General features: G+C 48.8%; 1 protein-coding gene and 1 pseudogene across 7 annotated transcripts in view; one reads left to right on the top strand and one right to left on the bottom strand.

Moving 5' to 3' along the window:
- The window catches only part of TSPAN15 (tetraspanin 15), a 61,104-nt gene extending 56,467 nt beyond the window's left edge, over window positions 1–4,637 (bottom strand). For 4 of the 7 annotated variants that reach the window (XR_001706639.3, XM_063781854.1, XM_054659670.2 and 1 more), the window contains exon 1: window positions 4,362–4,579. Coding sequence is in view for 5 of the 7 variants with exons in the window: in XM_063781854.1 (XP_063637924.1) it covers window positions 4,362–4,457 (96 nt within the window). In the remaining 2 variants the exon portion in view is untranslated. Of the gene's footprint in view, window positions 1–4,361 lie in introns of all 7 variants that reach the window. The other 3 variants (XR_010146912.1, XM_024346412.3, XM_001169513.7) reach the window with 2 other exon arrangements.
- Window positions 4,638–16,648: 12,011 nt separating this feature from the next.
- Window positions 16,649–23,154, top strand: LOC748857 (ATP synthase F(0) complex subunit C1, mitochondrial-like; annotated as a pseudogene).
- Window positions 23,155–23,454: the final 300 nt, after the last annotated feature.

Genomic DNA, 23,454 nt, shown 5'->3' with positions numbered 1-23,454 from the left:
TATAGGACAATTTAATAACATCAAAATGTTAAATGCACATACAAAAACAGGCAAAGCTATTCTATACTGCTAGATAATCCAGTGGTGATCACCCCCAAAGGTAAGAGATAGTGCCTAGAAGAGGGCTTGAGGGGTATCTGCCTTCTGCTATCCATTCTGCTGGTTGACCTGGGGGCTCAGTGTACAGGTGTGTTCACTTTGTGAAAACTCATCAAGCTGTATATACTGATGGCAGGTGCGTGTCTGCATGTATAACATATATTCATATACCCCTTAACTCAACACCCCACTCCTAGAAATTACTCCGCAGACATATACACCCATGCAAAATGACACATTCAGAGATACTCACTGTGTCACTGTTCTCAGTAAAAGAAAGAAAGGAAGAAAGAAAGAGACGGAGGGAGGGGGGGGGAGAGAGAGAGAGAGAGAGAAAGAGAAAGAAAGAAAGAAAGAAAGAAAGAAAGAAAGAAAGAAAGAAAGAAAGAGAAAGAAAGAGAGAGAGAGACAAGAAAGAAAGAAAGAGAAAGAAAGAGAGGGAAAGAAAGACTGGGAACAACCTAAGAGTTCCCCAGCTGGGGACTATTAAATAAATGTAGCATAGCCTAGAGTGGAATCTATGCAGCCAACACACAGAATGAGGCAGCTCCTAGCAGATCTCCATAATTCACGTGGATTTAAACTTCAGTGAAAGAGGGGCTACATACGTAGTTCTGTGTATACTGTGCTACCTTATTTTAAATATACATATGTTTGTCCTAGGACATTCTTTGACTACGATAGCTCAGAAAAGAGTGACAGGAAACTGATAACAAAGGCCTCCTCTGGACTGGGCAGGCCAGGAGAGAGGGGTAGGAGGGGAGGCTTGTCACTAACCACTACCCTTTCCTTTTTTTTTTTGAGACTGTCACCAGGCTGGAATGCAGTGGCGCTATCTAGGCTCACTGCAACCTCCGCTTCCCGGGTTCTAGCGATTCTCCACCTCAGCCCTCGCTGTAGCTGAAACTACAGGCACACGCCACCACACCCAGCTAATTTTTGTATTTTTAGTAAAGACGGGGTTCCGCCATGTTGGCCAGGACGGTCTTGATCTCTTAACCTCACGATCCACCCGCCTCAGCCTCCCAAAGTGCTGGGATTACACCTCACCCGGCCTTACCCTTTTCTACTTCTAAATTTTGTAACAAGCCCATGCATGCATTTCTATCAGTAGTAATTTATTTTTTATTTTTTATTTTCTGCAACAGAGTCTCATGCAGGCTGGAGTGCAGTGGCACAATCTCAACTCACTTCAACCTCCATCTCCTGAGCTCAGGTGATCCTCCTACCTCAGCCTCCCAAGTAGCTGTGACTACAGGTGCATGCCACCACGCCCAGCTAATTTTTGTATTTTTAGTAGAGACAGAGTTTCACCATGTTGCCCAGGCTGGTCTCGAACTCCCAGGTTCAAGCAATCTGCCCATCTTGGCCTTCCAAAGTGCTAGGATTACAGGCATGAGCCACAATGCCTGGTCAATAGTAATTTTTTTTTTTTTAAACCGAGTCTTACACTGTCACCCAACTACAGTGCCGTGGCACGATGTCAGCTCACTGCAACCTCCACCTCCTGGGTTCAAACAATTCTCATGCTTCAGTCTCCCGAGTAGCTGGGATTACAGGCACACACCACCACACCAGGCTAATTTTTAGTAGAGATGGGGTTTCACCATGTTAGCCAGGCTGGTCTCAAACTCCAGACCTCGGGTGATCCTCCCGCCTCAGTCTCCCAAAATGCTGGGATTACAAGCATGAGCCACCGGGCCCGGCCCCAGTAGTAATTTTTAAAGTAAGCAAAAAGTCTTACAGAAGGTACAAGGCTGTCATAAAACTTATGGCCCTCCAGACCTAAAAACTGAGATGCAAATTGCTAGCAGTTTGGACTTACAAAGCAAGTAACCCTTCCCTCAACCCCAGAGATGGCACCAGAGATGGCACCAGAGATAATAGGCTTTCCTGTAAATGGTTTCCAAATAACAGTAAACCTGGTCCAGGACAGATTACTTACTCACACTGGGCCCTGCCCTGCAGTCAAACTCTGGCACCTGGAGCTGCTCTGGCAGAGTTGGCAGGTGGCTGAGTTCTTGGCATGGGTGTGGAGACTTTTAAACAGAAATACTTCCAGGGATGGGAGTTAAGGATTTGGTAAGGCAACCTCAGTCGGCAGAGGAGGGATTCCAAGTTCTGAGAACCACCCTGCCCAAGAGAAGCAAGGCAAGGGCCATTGGGTGGGCTTCTCTGGGGGCTGCAAAGGACAGTGACAGAACAAAGCCTTAAAAATTAGAGTTCGGTTTTATTTAACTGCATGAGGTATGTTTGTACTGCACTGATTTTGCTCATATGTCACTCTTTCCCCCTATCACTAATCCTAAAACAATTCAGTGAGGTACAGGGCAGAGATTCACTTATTCATTTTATAGATGAGAAAATGGAAGTGTGAGGAGGTAGAGAGACTGGTTTGTGATTATATATCTGGGGAAGGGGTGAAGCCCAAAATACAACTCCATCTTCCTACCTCCCCACCTATCAACCTTAGGCTCTTTCAACTCTGATCTACAGAGAGAAGGGCTCACAGACCACACAAGGGGCAGGCACAGAAATCCTGGGGACTTAGGGGACCTATGAGACCATCTAGGGCAGCAGTTTTCAATACTGACTGCACACTAGAATTACCTTAATTCTAGTAAGTAATTTACTACAATTAAGCTTATGTAAATTTAAATAAATACCTATGCCAGGGCACAAGAATCTGTAGATTCTGATGCAACCGCTGATTTATAGCTCAAATCACCCCCACTCACATCCCACATATGACCTTCTGTCTCCCTAGAGCTTCCACCAACAGGTCCTTGCTCCATCCTCCACCCCACAAACATACTGTTCATCTCTCCTCCACATTACCTAGAGTCAGAGAATTGGATTGGAAACTGGCCTCAGACTAGTTTTCTAGATGGAAAAGTCAATGAACAGTTCTGAGGCCCAAAACAGGAAAGTGACTTGCCTAAGATATCCATAAGTCAGTAACAGAGCTGAATCTGGATCTCCGATTAATAGGCGAGGCCCCACCCACAAAGGGGTCACAGGGAAAGCCATTCCTGATGGCAAATCCAGCAGCTCCTGCTAGCAGAAGAGACCCAGCAAGGGGCTAAGGAGGACACCAGGGGAGAGTGTGTGTATTTGGTGGGAATGGGGTGTCAGTGACCACCCTGGGTCCCTGGGCAAGTCTGCTCTTGTGGCATACTGCAGGCAGAGAGCGATTCTGGAGTGACAGGGGCGGAGCTGGCCTATAGGAAGATATCCTCATCTCTAGAATAGGGCCCAGCCTAATATGAAACGCCCTTACAGAAACCCAATCTCTTGGGGCAGCTTACACCACAGGTGTCCAAATTCCCTGCCCACGATAGTAATAATGTCTCACACTTCTTGAGCTCTTCACTAGGCACCGTACCCGGCCTATTTCATGTAATCTCCGCGAGCATCCTACGAGTTGAATATAATTACTGTGTCCATTTACAGATGAGGAAACCATGGCCGAGAGGGATGAAGTAACTTCCCCAAGATCACTCAGCAAGTGCTCATTTCAGAAACGCACAAACTGAAATTGGAACGATACAGAGATTAGCAATGTTTTAAATAAAAAATAAAATATAAAATAAAAGACCACTCGGAGCGACGGAATTCAAAGCTTGGTTCATGTCTAAACACTACCATCCTGCCCCCTAACAAGGCAGAGGAGGAGGTAAAGCCCAGCGACAGCGGAAACTGAGCACCTAGGTGTGCAGGAGACGTCGTCTGGTGGACTTCTCCTCGCCACGCAGGAGGCACGCGCATCCACCAAAGAGGAAACCAAGACGGAGCGGGGAAGCGTCTCGCTCAGGGGCATCAGCAAGTAACTAGCAGGGACCAGACCCGGAATCCAGGTCTCCCAACCCCGACTGCAAAGCCTAACTACTTAAGCTCCACAGGCCGATGCAGAGGCAGTCAGTCCTACCGGGTAGGCGTGGTGGGCGCGGCCAGCGCGTTCACCTCGGCCTAGCCAGCCGGCCAGCGGACGCACAGCGGGCAAACCGCCCAGCCGGTGCACACAGGTGAGCCAGGTGGCACTCGGTCGGTCGACAACCGGCTCTAACACTCCCGAAAGGGCGGCTGAAAATTCAGGCTGAGCTCTGGCCGCCCGAATGTGAGGTAGAAAGACAAGGAGTCCGCGCGCGCTCACCCGCGCACTCCCTGGAGCGGCTAAGTGTGGACCCAACCCCGGGCCAGTGAGGGGGCGGCCGGATTGTGGGTCCCCACCCCCATCCCCGGGCCCTACTGGGGTCACTCACCCAGAACACGGTGGAGTAGATGATAAGTGAAAACTTGAGCCAGAGGTAAGAGAAGCGCGCGCAGTAGCGCACCTGCTCCGAGTCCCCGCGCGGCATCCTGGGCGCTCCCCGCGCGGGTTACGGGGGCTCCGGGGCTCTCCGGCTCGGTCCCTCAGCCAGCGCTGGTGGCCCCACCTGCGGCTGCCGGGCTACCAGCCCCGCCACCGGCGTTCTCTCCGGGACTGACACTGGAGCACGGCAATCACAGCCCCAGCCGGGAAGCCTGCCAGCCCTGGCGGCCAATGGGAGGCCGCGGCGGCCCAGCCTCTGGGAGGGGGCGGGCCAGGGGCGGGGCTGCTGCCCTGGGCCCTAGAGGGGACCAAGAAGGGATGGGAGGGGGAGACGGTCTTGCAAATGAGCTCGCGTGCAACTCTGGAAACGCCTGTGCTAACGCAGGGGGCGTGGGAGAGGGGAACCAGAGGTGCTCTAGGGAGAGAGCGAGCGTGCCTAATCGGGGTACATAGAAATGCAAGCTTTCCTCTTGTCAAGAGGGAAAACTATGGGAAAAGGGCAAGAATTAATCGCCCAGGTGTTGAAAGTGCAAATGAGTGTGCTAAACGTGAATGGAATAAGGAAGTGGAGTTGCTCGGCTCAGGAAGGCTCAGAGAGGCAGACCAGGGTGGGGCTAATAGGCCCCCATGGAGCTGGAGTCTGAAGTTTGCTCGTGAAACAGATCTGCTGAAGGCCTTCACCAAACGACCTCGGAAGTCCCCTTCTTTTGCCAGGTGATAACCCAGCCTTGGGAAGGGTTCCTCCCGGGAAACCCCATCTTCAAACTAGGTTGAAGGCCTGGCGCGGTGACTCACGCCTGTAATCCCAGCACTTTGGGAGGCTGAGGAGGGCGAATGGCTTGAGCCCCAGGAGTTCAAGACCAGCCTGGGCAACATGGCAAAACGCCGACTCTATAATTAAAAAAAATAAAAAGCCAGGCACGGTGGCGCGCCTGTTGTCCCAGCTACTTGAGAGACAGGTGGGAGAATCGCTTGAGTCAGGGAAGTCAAGGCTGCAGTGAGCCGTGATTGTGCCAGTGCACTCCAGCCTGGGAGACAGAGTGAGACCCTCTCTCCAAAACAAAAACAAAAACAAGGCCGGGCACGGTGGCTCACGCCTGTAATACCAACACTTTGGGAGGCCAGGCGTGCGGATCACTTGAGGTCAGGAGTTCGAGACTAGCCTGGACAACGTGGTGAAACCCTGTCTCTACTAAGAAATACAAAAAAAATTAGCCGTGCAGGGTGGTGCATGCCTGTAGTCCCAGCTACTGGGGAGGCTGAAGCAGGAGAATCGCTTGAACCCGGGAGGCGGAAGTTACAGTGAACCGAGATCCCGCCACTGCACTCCAGCCTGGGTGACAAAGGGAGACTCCATCTCAAAAAAACAAAAAACAAACAAACAGAAACTATAGGTGAGGGAGGCAGCTCCCTCTCTTGCACATAGCCAGCCACTAACCCAGCCTCCTCCCACCTGGCCTTTTCTCAGCCTGGGACCAGAGGTGGCTGTGAGCCTGTCTCTCATGCTAGATGGTCCCAGCTTTACTCACTGTTGTTTCCTGTCTCCCAAGCCTAGCTCAGCCTGGGACTTGGGAGCCAGACAATCCCTGCTGTGGCCTTCAGTAATTAAATCCATGGCAGAGGTCATGAGCTCTAGCAGTGCTGGGTGGGGTCCCTGGTGGTGATTTCAGGAACGACACTCTTATACAAGTCCCCAGTCCTGGGTTCCCAGGGCTCCTGCATACACAAACTCAACAGAGAAGGACAGACTCAGAGACTTAGTCCAGGCTGGCTCTAGCCCCCAGAGCTCTGCCCTAGGAGGAAGAAAGCAAGATTGGGGGGTGGGGAGGGAGGCAGTGCCATGCCTAGAAGGGTAAAAGGAAACCAATTTCCTGGTACAAAACAAACAAACCTTGGGAGGATGTTTGTATGGGGTAGAGAAATAGAACCAGAGCCAGGCACAGTGGCTCATGCCTGTAATCCCGGCACTTTGGGAGGCCAAGGTGAGAGGTTTGCTTGAGTCCAGGAGTTTCAGACCAGTCTGGGCAACGTAGCAAGACCTCGTCTCCACTGAAAATCAAAAAAATTAGCCAAGCATGGTGTCTCGTGCCTGTAGTCCCAGCTACTTGGGAGAGTGAGGTGGGGGTATCGCTTCTCGAGCCCAAAAGATCAAGGCTGCAGTGAGCTATGATTGTGCTACGGCACTCCAGCCTGGACAACAAAGCAAGACCCTGTCTCAAAAAAAAAAACAACAGGGAAAAGAAAAGGTGGAAAGAGAACCAGAGAGTAATGCAAGCTGCCCTCAAATGATTATCTGAGGGCCAAGAAGGCATCTTACCATAGTGTTAAAAGTTGTCCATTCTGGCCGGGCACGGTGGCTCACACCTGTAATCCCAACACTTTGGGAGGCCAAGGCAGGGGGATCACTCGAGGTCAGGAGCTCAAGACCAGCCTGGCCAACATGGTGAAACCCTGGCTCTACTAAAAATACAAAAATTAGCCGGGCATGGTGATAGGTGCCTGTAATCCCAGCTACTCGGGAGGCTGAGGCAGGAGAATCACTTGAACCTGGATAGCAGAGGTTGCAATGAGTCAAGATCGTGCCACTGCACTCCAGCCTGGATGACAGAGCGAGACTCGGTCCCCCCCCCAAAAAAAAGTTGTCCTTTCTGTCCTTTGAGGAGGAAGACTAACTTTTTATTCCTCTTTGAGGGCTAGAGCCTCCACCCAGCCCTGCAGAGCTAAGTCCACACCCATTATTTGAGGTGCTAGTCTCTTCCCCACCCATAGAAGCTTGGAACCCTCTTCATACCCTGGAAGGCTAGTTTAGCCTCCTAGTTCCCTTTCACTCTCCATATTTAAACTACAGTCGAAACTGCCACACACCTCCTCCATCAGGTTTCCTTCCCAGTTGCCCCTGGACTTCTATTCTTCCCTTCTGGCCTCTCCAGCCAGCTGCATTTTCTCTCATCTTTCAAATATTCCCTGGTGACACACAAGCTTCTTAGCAAGCCCTCTCAGCTCTCCCTAAGCCCTTGAGGTGAGCCATCCCTACAAAGAGCCTTGGAGCTCTTTGGGGCTGGCACAGCCTTTCCCTGGCTGCTGGGCTTCTTCACTGTGCCTCCCCACCTGCAATCCTGACCCTGACCCCAAGCACTAGGGCTCCTCCTGAACCACATTTGCAAACACTGAGACCTCAGAAGAAATGGCCATCTGTTTCCCACTTTTCCTCCTTTAGCCAGGAACTCTGGCCTAGGGGCCAGCAGGCCTGGTGCAAATCCTGGTTTTGCCATTACTTTTTTGTAGGACTGTTAGAATGTGTGGCATAGTGTGACATACAGGTGTGAATGCAACCCTAGCTGCAGATTAAAAGCACCTGGTAAGCTTTAAATGTATCCTGATATTCAAGCCCCACTGCAGTCAAGTCAAAATCCCCACCAACAGGAACGTGGTAATCAGTATTATTTTTAAACTCCCCAGGTAATTTCTCATTTTTATTTTTATTTTTATTTTTTTGAGAGGCAGTCTTGCTCTGTCACCCAGGCTGGAGTGCAGTGGCGTGATCTTGACTCACTGCAACCTCTGCTATACAGGTTCAAGTGATTCTCCTGCCTCAGCCTACCAAGTAGCTGACATTACAGGCCCCCGCCACCACACCCAGCTAATTTTTGTATTTTAGTAGAGACAAGTTTCACCATGTTGGTCAGGCTGGTCTTGAACTCCTGACCTCAAATCATCAGCCCACCTCCGCCTCCCTAAGTGCTAGGATTACAGACATGAGCCATTGTGTCTGGACTCCCCCAGGTAATTTCTAAAGTGCAACCAGAATTAAGCATCACTGGTACAGAGGTAGTCATGAGGGTAAGGTTGTCAGCCAACATCTTATCAGAAAGCCACATTCCAGAAGTCACTTACTCAGCTATCCACTGATATACTGGTAAATATTTAAAAACTAGCTGGTGTGGGGGATTCCAATTTCCATAAAGTAAATACTGCCACCATGTCTGATTTTAAGTTACCAACTTCACTTCAATGAACTTGGGAGTTCAGAGGCATGCAGAGTCTGGAACAATCGCTCAGTATCCCATGCAAATGTCCATATCTCAATCCACCCCAAGGCTTTTCTAATTAGCATAATGAATGGATTGGTAAAATTCTGGGCTTATTAATTAGCATAACAGGTATTAGAAATGAGTCTCCTTTGGAGAAATTAACAGTATTAAAGATATTTAGATTGGCTAAAATAGTTTTGGCACCACCCATTCCTTGTTCAAACAGTGTCAAAGAATCTTGGGAAGCTGCTAATTCTCACTTATGGATAATACACTGAGCTAAAGGCTTGAGAGTGCTTCTGTCTCAAAGTATTCCAATGCAGCCATCAGTCAAACTGAGTCCTGCCTTTAGAATATTGTATTTTCCTCCAGCAGACCCTTCTTGCAAGGTGGAAGAGCTCCTAAAAGGACAGAAAGGTGGGCCTTTTTGAGTTTCACAGAAAGGTTGTATGAACCAATTTTGTGGCTACTAGCTAATAAATGTTTGTTTTATAGACATTCGTATGGGCAGCAGAATCTGTCCTGAGATCTGTTTTCGTGATAACTTGACAGTGAGATTTAGGGGGAAATGACTAACCCTTGCCTTTAATGGCTATTACAGTTTGTGAAAAGTAAGCTAACAATTATGCATGGCCAATTTGACTTGGGTATGTCTGTATTCATGCCACTGGGCAAAGGTCTCTGTCTGTGCCTCTGTTTCCCCACCTGTGAAACAATGAGGTTGGCCTGTTTCTCTTCCAGCTCTAACAATCTTAGCTATAATTCTCACAGTCAATAGATGAGTCAGCAAATGCACAACTAGCTTCTCCTATGAGTCAAGTCCTGCCCAGGCTCTGAGGATACAACTGCAAACAAGATACACAAGGTAAACAAGAGCTTCTGTTCTATTCTGTTGGAGAGTGAGGGATTGTAGGAACATGCAACACATGAAAACAGACACATGAAAAGTATCATTTCAGCCCGCAAAGTGGCTCGCTGGTAATCCCAGCACTTTGGGAGGCTGAGGTGGGAGGATGGCTTAAGGCAAGGAGTTGGAGACCAGCCTGGGCAACAAAGTGAGACCCTGTCTCTACAAAAGCAAATGTTTTAAACCATCTGGGCACAGTGGTGCATGCCTGCAGTTCCAGCTACTCAGGAGTCACTGGCAGGAAGATTGCTTGAGCCCAGGAGTTTGAGACTTCAATGAGCTATGATTGCAACACTACATTTCCAGCCTGGGCAACAGAGCAAGACCCTGCCTGGAAAAAAAAAAAAAAAACAGAAAAGTATAATTTCAGATATGGATCCCTGCTAAAGATCTGAGAGCAGAGCTTTTAAGTGGAAGAAACAGCAAGTGCAAAGGCAGGGGACAGGAAAGGCCTTGGAGAGATCTGTGTGGCTCATGCAAGGGGTTCCTGGGAGAGTGCAAGGAGGCAAGGTCAGAGACATACGAAAGAGCCTTTGGCTTTAGAAAATGGTTTAGATTTATTTCTAGTTTCACTGAGGGCCATTGGTAGGTTTGAAGCAGGAAGGTGATACAGAATCTGATTTGTGCTTTGGCAGGCTCCTGTATGGAGGATGGACAGGAGTTGGGGGAACCTACAGAAGGGGAGGGAGGAGGAAGACTGGTTAGGAGGCCGTTGCAGCAGTCCTAGTGCAAGAAGGTTTTGACTTGGACTAGGAGGACAGCATTGGAAATAGTGACAAGCAGTTGCGTTGGGGATATATATTACAGGTAGAGCCAGCAGGGCTTACTGATGCTTTGGGTGTGGAGTGTGAGAAAAAGAGAAACCAAGGATGATCCCTTGGTAGATGTTGCTGTCATTTACAAAGGCAAGAGAGATAAAGAAGAGTGGCAGGGGAGGTTAGGCCAAAACTCAAATTACTGTTGTGCTTGTTTCAGCAGCACATATACTTTAAAAAAAAATTCAATTTCTTTGTTTGGCCATTTTATCTTTTGAGATGTCTTTTCAAAATCCAGGTGCAGTTGTCTGGGGGGCTCAGAGGTGAGGTTTGGGTTGGATGATACAGATTTGAGAGTCATTTGATCCATTTAAACTTTGGCCTATATGAGGTAATCTAGGGAGAAAGTACAGCAAGAAGAGAAAAGAGAGACAAAGGCCGACCCTGGGACCTCCTACACTGAGAAGGAGAGAGGCAGCAAAGAAAACAGAGAAGGTACAGTCAGTAAGGAAGAAGGAAAACAAGGCCAGTGAGGGGACAGGGATGCTTGGAGAAGGAGAAAGAGATGTGGGAAAGGACTAAGTGTCCTGGGAACTCCCCTTCCAACCTGCGCCAAGGCTTCTACTATGCCCAGAGAGGTCAAGTGGAGGCAGCACAGAAAATCATCCATTGGCTTTGCAAGGTGCGAGTCACAATGACCTGATGAGAGCTCTTTCCACAGAGTGTGGGGGTGAAAGCCTTATTAGAATCGATAAAGGAGAGGAAGGGCAAGAAGTAAAGGAAGTAAGTACGGGAAACACAGGGAAGAAGACACTCTTTCAAGCAGTTGTGAAACCATTCACAAGGGAGTTTGCACATAGACTTCTTCCCAAAACACCAAATACACAAGAGTAACCTCTATTTGGCAGATTTTTTTTTTTTTGAGATGGAGTCTCGCTCTGTCGCCCAGCGTGGAGTGCAGTGGCGCGATCTTGGCTCACTGCAAGCTCCGCCTCCTGGGTTCACGCCATTCTCCTGCCTCAGCCTCCCAAGTAGCTGGGACTACAGGTGCCTGCCACCACGCCCAGCTAATTTTTTTTTAGTAGAGACTGGGTTTCACCATGTTAGCCAGGATTGTCTCAATCTCCTGACCTCGTGATCCACCCACCTCAGCCTCCCAAAGTGCTGGGATTACAGGCATGAGCCACTGCGCCCAGCCTATTTGGGAGATTTTAAATGACCATGAACTCCTTACAGCTTCTATCAAGAGGTAGAACCTATTTCTCCACCTTCTGAATCTATGCTGCACTTCTGACTTGTTTTCACCAATAGAACGTGATGGAAGTGAGGTTTGAGTTCTAACCCTAGGAATCAAATGCCTTGACTTGTCATGAGAACAGTTCTGAGCTAGCCTGCTGGAGAGACCACAGGAAGTAGAGCCATGGCTCCTTGCTGACAGCCACCAACTGCCTGACATGTGAGTGAAACCATCTTAGCCCATCCAGCCCATCAGCCCAACCGCTAACTATATCCATGTGAGTGGATCCAGGCAAGACCAGCAGAACCACCCAGCTGAGCCCAGCCCAAATTTGTCAACCCACAGAATTACGAACTAATACATGATTGTTGGGTTAAGGCACTAAATTCTGGGGTAATTTGTTTTACAGCAAAAGCTAACTGTTATATTCATAGATTTTTTTTTTTTTTTTTTGAGATGGGGTCTTGCTCTGTCACTGAGGCTGGAGTGCAGTGGCGCGATCTCAGCTCACTGCAACCTCTGCTATCTGGGTTCAAGTGATTCTCCTGCCTCAGCCTCCTGAGTCGCTGGGATTACAGGCATCTGCCATCGTGCCCGGCTAATTTTTGTATGTTTAGTGCAGACAGCATTTTCCCATCTTGGCCAGGCTGGTCTTGAGCTCCTGACCTCGTGATCCACCCACCTCGGCCTCCCAAAGTGCTGGGATTACAGGCGTGAGTCACGCCCAGCATCATAGATACTTTAAAAAAAAAAAAAAAAGGAACTCAAATACCCATCCCCTTCTTTTCCTCTTCCTCTAGTTCTTCCCCGCAAATACTGCAGTTTTCAATCTATATATTTATTCTTGAAATGGGACTTCGTCCTCATTAGTAGAGTGATGAGTGAAAAAAAAAAACAAACCCCCCCCCCCAAAAAAAAAGAAAGAAAGAAAAGAGACTTCACTGGGCACAGTGGCTCAAGCCTGTAATTCCAGCACTTTGAGAGGCTGAGGCAGGAGGATTGCTTGAGGCCAGGAGTTTGACACCAGCCTGGGCAACATAGTGAGACCTCATCTCTAAAGAAGAAAGAGAAAGAAGGGAGGAAAGAAAAGGAGAAGAGAGCAGAGGAGATAAAAGAAAAAGGAAAGGAAAGGAAAGGAAAGGAAAAGGGAAAGGAGAAAAAGAAAAAGGACTACCGTTGTCCAAGTTTTCCATGACTCCTGTCTTTCAATTCCCAAGGCTCTATATTCATTCTCTACCAGTTATTTCTTTAGCATCAGGCATTGAGCTGGGGGCTTTCACATAATTAATTACCTCTTAAATCTCACAACTCATGGAATTTGGCAAGTGAGGAAACTGAAGTTCAGAGAAGTAAACTGATTTTTCTCCATTAAGAAGTTAAAGTGGGCCGGGCACGGTGGCTCATGTCTGTAATCCCGGCACTTTGGGAGGCCGAGGCAGGCGGATCAGGAGATTGAGACCATCCTGGATAACGCAGTGAAACCCCGTCTCTACTAAAAATACAAAAAATTAGCTGGGCATGGTGGTGGGTGCCTATAGTCCCATCTACTCGGGAGGCTGAGGCAGGAGAATCGCTTGAACCCAGGAAGCAGAGGTTGCAGTGAGCTAAGATCGCTCCACTGCACTCCAGCCTGGGCAACAGAGCGAGACTCCATCTCAAAAAAAAAAAAAGAAGTTAAAGTGCCCCCTGACCCAGCAAGCAATGTGCTTTTTACTCCAATGCAGTTGTACCCCAGCTATGTTAGAATAAAATCATTTAACTAAGTGGTTAAAAAGCAAATTGGAACAATACACTCAGCTCAAATATTGGCAGTTCAATACTGGTTGGAGTTGAAACTTTACATGGAGAGGCAGGTTACTGCAAAATAGTAGTTCCAAGAGATTTTAAGTGTTTGTTTGTTTGTTTTTAAAAAAAGGATCCATTAAATAAGTCTGGGAAATACTGCAGGACTTCATAGGCTTTAATGAGAACGGATGCAGTATTGTGTGTCTCTAAGAGGAAAGAAGGATGTGTAGCCTCTCTCAACTGTATTTGAGGACACAACATTTTCCCCAGACACCAGCTATTAACATCTCAAGGAACTAGCATATCTGGAAATGTACTTCGGGAAATGCTATCCCATGGCACTAGTTCCTAATTCTTTTGAAGTTGAAAGCAACCTCCTCAAAGTTTTATGCTCTATACTTAAGAGGAAAATTAAAGACAACAGTGATTATTTATGTTTTGTGCTTGACTTTGCAAATTACACAACTTATTCTGCAATGATTGTCAAACAACCAGACTAGGCTGTGATCACACCTCTTAGGGTCCTGCATGGGGTGATGGGCACACTTTGGGCCCAAGGGGATTTGGGACAACAGCCTCCAAGGACATGCAAAATGCTCATTACTCAGAAGGGCCTGGGTCACCCCAGCAGCTTCTTGTTTTGGAAATCCCCCAGAGAGCTGCCTCTAAAAGCCCTGCTCCTTCTGGCTTCCTTTCTGCAGCCCCCACCACTGCCCCCACAGAAGGCCGACTGCCCAGATCCTCTTCCATGCATCCCTAGGCCCATTCCTACCTTTGGTTACTGAACAGCCGTCCTTGCAGCCCCCACCCCGGGACTCCTGTCCTTCCTCCTGTCCCCTGCTCTCCCTGCTGAAAGGCTGCTCCTGACTACCAGCTGGGGAGAGTGGATGGCCTCATGATGACCTAACTGACCAACCATGGTGTCTATTACTGGGTGATTGGCACAACCATGCTGTGAGCCCTGTGCAGTCATTGAAGGTGATGTAGAAAGGTATTGAGTGTGCTGGGAACTGCTCTTCATACCCTGAGGCTCTGTCTGTGTGTTTGGGGGTGGAAGTGGGACATAAGTCAGGTTCTTTAAGTTCTGAGACTTCAGCAGGCTTTCTGGGCCTTTATCCCCATCAGTGGTCGGGGGAGCAGAGAGGTGATACCAGCAGGTATATGAAGCCTATGGAACCCACAGAGGAACTATCTTCAGCCTTTAGAAGGGGACATCTGGGGAGTCCTGGGGACAATGGCCCAGGCCAGATGACAGAACCAAACTAGAGGGTCTTGAATCTGGCAAGTGGGTATATGCTACAGGAGATGGTCACTCCAGGCTGGGGTCCCAGGGCTGGGAATGCAATCAGGAGCTGGCAGAGCCTGCTAGAGTTCTACTGTGTCCAGTGAGCCTTTTTGAGGCAACAGGCTCTGATTGTGCACTGCCCCTGGGTAATGGCTGGGTGCATGAGTTGGGGAAGGCTAGTGGGTCACTAAGCATAGGGGTGCTGGGCCATTTCATGATGTAATATGATGTACCCTCCCAGTGGGGCGGGTATGTGGGGCAGCACACACAACATTAAGTTCAATATAATAATAACTATTTCCCAAAACATATTGTACCTCCATTTGTAAGGATGAGGTCACACCTCTATAAAAGAACATGGTGGAAGGGAGTTCTCCTCAAATAGAAACATGCAGATGTCAGGCCAGGTACGGTGGCTCACGCCTGTAATCCCAGCACTTTGGGAGGCCGAGGCGGGCAGATCATTTGAGGTCAGGAGCTCGAGACCAGCCTGGCCAACCTGATGAAACCCCGTCTCTGCTGAAAATACAAAAATTAGCCAGGCATGGTGGTGGGTGCCTGTAATCTCACTCTGGAGGCTGAGGCACAAGAGTCACTTGTACCTGGGAGGCAGAGGTTGCAGTGGGTCAAGATCACACCACTGCACTCCAGCCTGGGCAACAGTGGAAGACTCTGTCTAAAAAAAAAAAAAAAAAAATGCAGATGTTCATTCTTCTCCCATATGACTAGTTTCCCAGCCTGGACCCCAGGTGCAACTGCGCATCTTTTGGGACTTGTTCATTTTTCGGCTGTGTGTGTGTGTGTGTGTGTGTGTGTGTGTGTGTGTATGAAACCCTCAGAGAGTAGAGGCAAAATCTTCCCTCACCCTCAGAGGGAAAGCCTCAGAGACCCCCAGGGCCACTTCCCTTCCTGACATTGCAGGGCTGGCCCTGTACTTGGCATCCGCCCTTGTAAGGTATCTGTCTTCTGGCTGGCTTTCTCTGTCAAAATTTTTTGGATTGCTTGATAGTTTATTATACCTAAAAAAAAGCTTTTAATCTTTTTGGACCCACCTAAATCAGTGCTGTGAGGCAGGGTGTGTAGCTGTTTGTATGTCCAATTACAAATGAGAAAACAGGTTAGACTATTTCCCCAGGTCATTGAGGGAATTAGCAGTAAACCAAGACTGACAGTAGTGATGATTCAAGAGGTCCCAGAGCTGGGAGGATCTTTAGACATAATTGTGTCCAACATCCACATGAGTGGATAGAGAAACTCAAGCTAAAAGGGTGGTGTGTTGCTCACGGCTATATATTTAAGTTTGTGTCCTCTTCTATTTATGGGCTGTATTGCACAATAAAATGTTTTCTAAATGAAAAATATCCTGTTTAATTTTCATGTCTATGATGATTAGTGAGGTTGAGGATATACAGTTCTGAAAATTTCCTGTTTTTATCCTTTGCACGTTTTCCAGTTGAGAGATTCTTGTAAGTAGCCAATGCCAGGTGGCTGGCAGGCTGAGAAAATGCCATTCACACCTCTTATCTCCACAGGAGAGGGGCCCTTCCAGATGAGGAGACTCCAGGCTGGTCTTGCAGGGCTTTTTTTTTTTTTTTTTTTTTTGTGGGCGGGGGGTGATGTGGACAGAGTCTCTTGTCTGTCACCCAGGCTGCAGTGCAGTAGTGGTGCAATCTCACCTCACCACAAACTCCGCCTCCCAGGCTCAAGCGATCCTCCTGCTTCAGCCTTCCAAGTAGCTGGGATTACAGGCACCCACCACTACACCTGGCTAACTTTTGTATTTTTAGTAGAGACGGGGTTTCGCCATGTTGGCCAGGCTGGTCTCAAACTCCTGACCTCAGGTGATCCACCTGCCTTGGACTCCCAAAGTGCTGAGATTACAGGCATGAGCCACTGTGCTGGGACATCTTGCAGAGCTTTGACAGAGGAAGAGTCTCAGAGCCATCTGCCTGCAGGGGCTGGCCTTGTTGGGGTTCAGCCAGGCATTCCGGGGAAGCAGCTGGGGAGCACTGGCTGATGGGATGTTGGACCAGACCTGCCTGACTCACACTGGAAGAGGTTGGATGCCCCGGTGCCCGGGCATCATGCCCCGAGCAGCTCCATCTGTCATTCGGGAGGGCAGGGCAGCTGCTCTGGGAAAGGTTGGGTGCTGCTGGGGGAGGGGAGCCTCAGGGAAGTTAGCTGTGCTCCCAGGGCAGTCTGAGGGTACCAAGGATAGAGTACTAGGGGACACTGAAATGGGGTCTGGATTTGAGCCTGTGGCTATAGAGGAAGGTGGGCAAAAGAAGGGCTGGAAGGCTTTTACATTCAAAAACACACATGGATCTGCTGGTTCATGAGCAGCAGTAAACGAACCACAGCGTCTGGCCATGTGCTGGTTGCTATGGGACGCCAGCAGCCCTTAAAGGTGGATTTCACAGTTTGCAGTTGACAAAGCACCTCCACCTCATATATTAGAGCACTTTCCAAGTGCAGATTTACTCGGAGAGTGCCCCCTTCCTTGCTGGATTGTCAGCACTGTGGGTGGAAAGAACCGTCTTACTTCCAGATGCCACCCCAGTGTCTGGGTGCCTAGGGGTGCTGGACACAGGTAGGTGCTCATTAAACATGGAAGCCAGCTGTCCCCTCAGCCATGAGGGCTGACTCTCTGGCAGTCACACCTCAGACTTCTGACAGCTGAAGACTTCTGCAGAATTCAGCAGAATTCTGTCCTTCCCCAGGCTTCCCCTGAAATTCAGTCACCATTTGATGACAATCTTGTTGGGTCTCCGGGAGGCATCAGTTCTCTGCTCCCAGACTTTCTGGCTTTCTCCTACTTCCTATATTTTCCCTCAGGGCATTTTAACTTCCTTGTTCCTGTTTACTGAGCTCAGCTCAGCGGCAGCACCCACTTTCTATCTTACACACCCAAATCCCTCTCAGCCTTGTTCAGAAAAAAACAGAAGGCGCTTCATTAACAAAATATAATCTTCTGTTACAACATGTGTCGACTAAACCGTTGTTTTTCTTTCTCATGGGTCATCATAATCACTCTGTGTGGAGAAAAAGACAGGAAGGATTCTCCCAGGTTTACCCAGGAGGAGACAGTCTCAGATTTTTTGCCCAAAGTTTCTCACTCTGCCAGAGCAAACAGCCCTGAGCATTTCACAACGACTGCAGAGAAACCAAGTCAGCCTTGAATTCCTGGGGGATAGAAGTAAGGGGGCTGGGTAAAGACCACTGCTGGGGGCTGCTGAAAAATTCACTGTGGGTGCACAGTTTCACCTACTATTTAGTGGTTAGTTATAGCGCAGTGTAACTGCTGTGAGGGTACCTTGTAATTAAAGTCAGCTGGAGCTAGAGGGGTCATAGACTTCTTTTAGTAAAGGATCTAAACTCCCTCCAATTTCACTCTCTCGGGAAGCCACGTCAACTGCCCCCAGAACGTCCTCTAACTTAGCATTGCTCATATGTTTTTAACATTACCCGGAAATGTATGATATACTATAGCACAATGTGCATACGAATCACGCAACTGAGCCTGAAACAAACTCGCCCTTACCATGTGATGCATTCTTTTATTTCCTATACCATCCTTTTGTTTGAACTCTATTCACAACCTACTCATCTAATTCAATCAAACTACTGACAGAATGCCTCCAGAGAAGCCTTGCTAGGCCTGTTTTGGGAAACAGGAAAGATGCACTTGGATTTACAACATCTGTTTGTACAGCAAATATGGAGGCATTAAGCAACAGTCAAACCTATATAAATATGGCTCCAGTGATCCTGAAAGTCCCATGATGAAGCATTAAATGCCAGTGTTCCTCACCTCCCTTACCCTGTCAGTTCACTCACTCTTTGGGTAACATAATCAGGAAGCCCTGAGGTGCACCTGAAGACCAGGAGAGCCCCTACCTCTCCAAGGACAAGAACAGGTTTGGGGCTTCTGTCTCCTGAGCGAGAGCTGAAAGGCCAGCAGAGAGAAGGCATCAGTTGGCACGGAATTTCTGGTGCCTGGAGATGACCCCACCAGCAGAACTCTTCTCGGGGAGGGGCTGCTTCTGCTGCAGACTGTGCGTGATCCTTGGGGGCCTGCCCTACCCACCTGACGTCTGTGGAGCAGGGGAAACGGCACTTGCTGACTGATGGATCCTAGCTGGCTGTGAGACTCTGAGGACAAGTGAGATGGAGAGAGTGAAGAAGTGACAGTTTGCCAGACCCTTCCCTCGCCATGGGCCCAGGAGAACACAAAGTAAATGATCTTCCAGCACTTACTGGTTTTGCCCTACTCTAGAAATATCAACAGCCTTGTCCCTGTGGGAACCAAGAGGAAAAAAACATGAGCAAGTAAAGAAAAATCGCACCTGTTTAAGAAGACTCGGTAACACGGAGGAGGAAGCCCCAGGTGAACTAGTAGGAAAGGCAGAAAAGAACCTCAAAGAAAAAGGAGGGAAAAGGGTATGGGAACTCTCAAGATGTGATCACAGCACACTCAAAAAGATTCTTGCAAACTAACATACATGACTTTCAAATATAGCGATTCATTAGAAGACAGTAAATGCTGGGAATTGAATCAGTGGTCTGGAAGATATTGTGAGAGAGACATCTTGCAGTATAGAGCAAAAACACAAAGAAGTGGGAATCTGAAAGGAAAGAGAAGAGACGTGGAGGCGAAATCCAAGACGAAGAAATGTAGCAGCTGCTGTTGGCTGGCTACTCAGCCCCATTTCCATCCATTCCCTTCTCTGACTCCACTATGGAGACTGGAAGAGTAAAATGTACTCATTATCAGCTCCCCTTGCTGGATGACACAGTTCTGGCCAATGGGACATAAGCTTCCAATAAGATTTTCTGGGTTTTTTAAAAATATAAAATGCGACCAGGCACAGTGGCTCACGCCTATAACCTGCAGCACTTTGGGAGGCCATGGCAGGCAGATCATGAGGTCAGGAGTTCAAGACCAGCCTGACCAACATGATGAAACCCTGTCTCTACTAAAAATACAAAAATTAGCCAGGTGTGGTGGCATGCGCCTGTAATCCCAGCTACTCAGGAGGCAGAGGCATGAGAATCGCTTGAACCTGAGAGGTGGAGGTTGCAGTGAGCTGAGATTGTACCACTGCACTCCAGCCTGGCCTACAGAGAGAAAGACTCCGTCTCCGTAGCTCAGCCAGGGCTACGTGCTCCACAGAGCTGGTGGGAGCCAAAAACAGATGGGAGCCCCACCTCCTTCCGAGTTGGCGGGGTGGGAGCCCTGCCCTCCCAGGCACAGCTGCAGCTGCCCAGCCACAGCTGCAGACCCAAGCATCCCTGCACTCTCAGAGGCCCGGGAAGCCCCCTGCCCTGCAGGCTCTGAAGTGCCTGCTCCCACTGCCTGGCGTCTTCCTGCTCCCAGTGCCTGCTCCAATTACGGAGCAAAGTTGTGGCCAAGCCCGGGTACTCTCGTGACCCGGCTAGGTGTGCGCATGCTTGGATGGTGCTGATATGCCAGCCCCCTGCCGCCTCAGCCCCCTCCGGACTCTGGGCACAAACAAGCCTGGGAGGGAGGCTGAGGTGGGGCTGAGTGTGGCTCAGCCTGGGCCTGCTGGCCTGCCAGGCCTCGGCTGGAACAGCCTGGGTGCCATGGATGACATGTAGATGGTGGCAGGAGGCAGATAGACTCCTGGGTGGAAAGGGGCAGGTCCCTGGTGAAGCCCCACATTCAAGCCATGGACGGCCTAAAGCATAGGGCCAGGCTGTCAGTTCTGGGTAGAGTCGGCAGCCCAGAGCGAGAACTTAATGGTGTTTTTTCCAGGCCCACCCATGGCCACCCATGAAACAATCAGCACACACTTCCTCCCTTCTGAAGCCTGTAAAAACCCTGGACTCAACCAGACTCACAGAGACATCGGGACAACCTGCCTATGGATAGGAACTACCCACTCCAGGTCTCCTCTCTGCTGAGAGCTGCACTCGTCGGGACAACCTGCCTGCAGAAAGGAGTTACCCACTTTAGGTCTCCTGAGAGCTGCACTATTGCTCAATAAAGCACCTCTTCACCTTGCTCACCCTCCAATTATCCATGTGCCTCATTCTTCCTGGACACAGGACAAGAACTCGGGACCCGGCCAAATGGCAGGACTGAAAGAGCTGTAACACAAACAGGGCTGAAACACAACCACCCCCTGGATTGCCACATTGTGGACCACGAGAAGGAGAGAAGAGCTGCAGCCCTTTGGGGAGCTCAGACCTAGGAGCTCCCCAAGCCAGGGCTGTGACACCCTGTTTGGGGCTCTGTGGTTCCTGGCATTCCCCAAGCTTCCGGGCACCACTGCATTCCCAGGTGCCCACACTGGAGGCCACTTGTGGTATGCCTGGTCCAGCTGCAGCCTTGCAGGGAGCCAGCACCCATGCTGGCGCCTGGAGCTGCCCACCCCACCAGCGCTGGCATGCCTGGCTGTGTGCAGTGGCCAGACCCCATGCTCACTCACTCACGCACCCTTTACCGCTCTGTGCCTGGCTTGCCCTTGGTAGGCATGGGATCCAGGCCAGTAGCGCAAGTCAAGCGCAGCCTGCCAGGCCAAGTACATGGAAGGAGCCCAGTGGGCCCAAGCAAAACTCAGGCAAAGGCGCCACCGGCCACAGAGGTTTCTGGTTGGCGAAGCGGCACCTTCAAGGATCCTGTAACATGAGCCACTGTGTCTGGCCCCAAATGGCAATTTAAATCAGAGCAGAAATTTCAAGATGGGGGAAGACAAAGAGAAAACAGTAGTGAGCAATAGATATAGTTAAATCTAAATGAATGCTACCGATATGGTTTGGATTTGTGTCCCTCCCCAAATCTCATGTCAAATTGTAATCCCCAGCATTGGAGGAGGGGCCTGGTGGAAGGTGATTGGATCATGGGGGGAGGGTTTTCCCCTTGCTGTTCGTGTGATACTGAGTGAGTTCTCATGAGATCTGGTTGTTTAGAAGTGTCTACTACCTCCCCTTCATTCTCTTCCTCCTTCTCCAGACATGTAGGACGTGCTTGCTTTCCCTTTGCCTTCTGCCATGATTGTAAGTTTCCTGAGGCCTCCCCAGCCATGCTTCCTGTACAGCCTGTGGAACTGTGGGTCAGCTAAACGTCTTTTCTTTATAAATTACTGAGTCTCTGGAAGTTCTTTATAGCAATGTGAAAATGGACTAATACAGCTACCATAGGACTCAGCAATCCCTCTTCTGGGCATATACACAAAGGAAGTGAAATCACCACCTCATAAAGATAACTGCACTCCCATGTTCACTGTGTCATTATTCACCATAGCCAAGATATGGAAACAACCCAAGTGTCTGTCCACAGATGAATGAAGAAAGAAACTGGTACATGTATACAACATATATATATACACATATATTCAGCCCTAAAAAGGAACAAGATCTTGCCATTAGCCGCAACATGGATGAACCTGGAGAATATTACACTAAGTGAAATAAGCCAAACAAAGAAAAATATTACATGATCTCACTTATATATGGAGTCATTTTAAAAACTGAAATATACAAAGATAGAGAACCAGACAGTGGTTACCAGGAGCTGGGAGTGAGGGAGAAAGAAATGGAAAGACATAGGTAGAGAATACAAAGTACTAGACTTGAGGGATGAAGAAGTCTAGAGATCAAATGTAGGTAGATCTAATAAAATGTAGATCTAATTTTATTACTTAGAGCTCTAGGTAATAAAATTGTACAGTCAATGAGATTCATGCTAAATGAGTAGATGTAGCTGTTCTTGCCATAAAAACAAAAAAAAAGGTAACTGAGATGATGGATATATTAACTTGCTCCATAATAGTAACCTTTTTATTATCTATATGTATCCCATAATATCACCTTGTATACCTTAATATACACAATAAAATTTATTTTTTTAAAAAAATCTAGGGCTGGGCATGGTGGCTCATGCCTGTAATCCCAGCACTTTGGGAGACCAAGGCGGGAAGATCTCTTGAGCCCAGGAGTTCAAGACCAGCCTGAGCAACATACCAAGACCTCGTCTCTACACACACACACACACACACACACACACACACACACAAAACCTAAATGGATTATGATAACATGACTGGGTATGAGATGTGTGTGTGTGTGTGTGTGTGTGTGTGTGTGTGTGTGTGTGTGTGTGTATAGATATGTTTTTAAGTGAGAACTCTTGGAATAAATAATCCATATTTAAAAATACTCCAAGACAGCTGAGACCAAGGGCTAAAGCTGGGAGACTGAAAAAATATAGACCACCAGGGCACTACTCATTTCTCCAGCTCTGATCTGCTGTCGTACCAGGGGTCTAATCGGGCCTGTGTCTGCCTCCTTCTTGAATAGCCCAGAGAATTCATCTAAACAGCTTCCTACAGCAACTCCCTACTCCAGGGGCCAGACAGAAGTTCCAGACCAGTGTTGTCTCTGGGGACATTGACACAGCAGCCAAGTTGATTGGTGCTGGGGCAGCCACAGTTGGTGTGGCTGGTTCAGGGGCTGACATTGGAACTGTGTTTGGCAGCTAGATCATTGGCTATGCCAGGAAGCCACCTCTCAAGCAGTAGCTCTTCTCCTATGCCATTCTGGGCTTTGCCTTGTCTGAGGCCACGGGGCTGTTCCGTTTGATGGTTACCTTCCTCATCCTCTTCGCCGTGTGAGGCTCTGTGGGGATCACCTGCCTGTCCCTGCTGCTGCGACTCCATGCCATTCCTGGTGCTGGGGTGTGCTAAGCTTTACCATTAAACACAATGTTTCCCTAAAAACAAATGAACAGGCCTGGCGAGGTGGCTCACACCTGTAATCCCAGCAATTTGGGAGGCTGAGGCAGGTGGATCATTTGAGGCAAGAGTTCAAGGCCAACCTGACCAACAAGGTGAAACCCTATCTCTACTAAAAACACACACACACACACACAAAATTAGCCAAGCATGGTGGTGCACACCTGTAATCTCAGCTACTAAGGAGGCTGAGGTAGGAGAATTGCTTGAACTCAGGAGGTAGAGGCTGCAGTGAGACGAGATCATGCCACTGCACTCCAGCCTGGGCAACAGAATAAGACACCATC

Source organism: Pan troglodytes, chromosome 8 (genome assembly GCF_028858775.2).
Source record: "Pan troglodytes isolate AG18354 chromosome 8, NHGRI_mPanTro3-v2.0_pri, whole genome shotgun sequence".
NCBI lineage: Eukaryota > Metazoa > Chordata > Mammalia > Primates > Hominidae > Pan > Pan troglodytes.
This window is presented reverse-complemented; position numbering and strand designations above follow the sequence as displayed.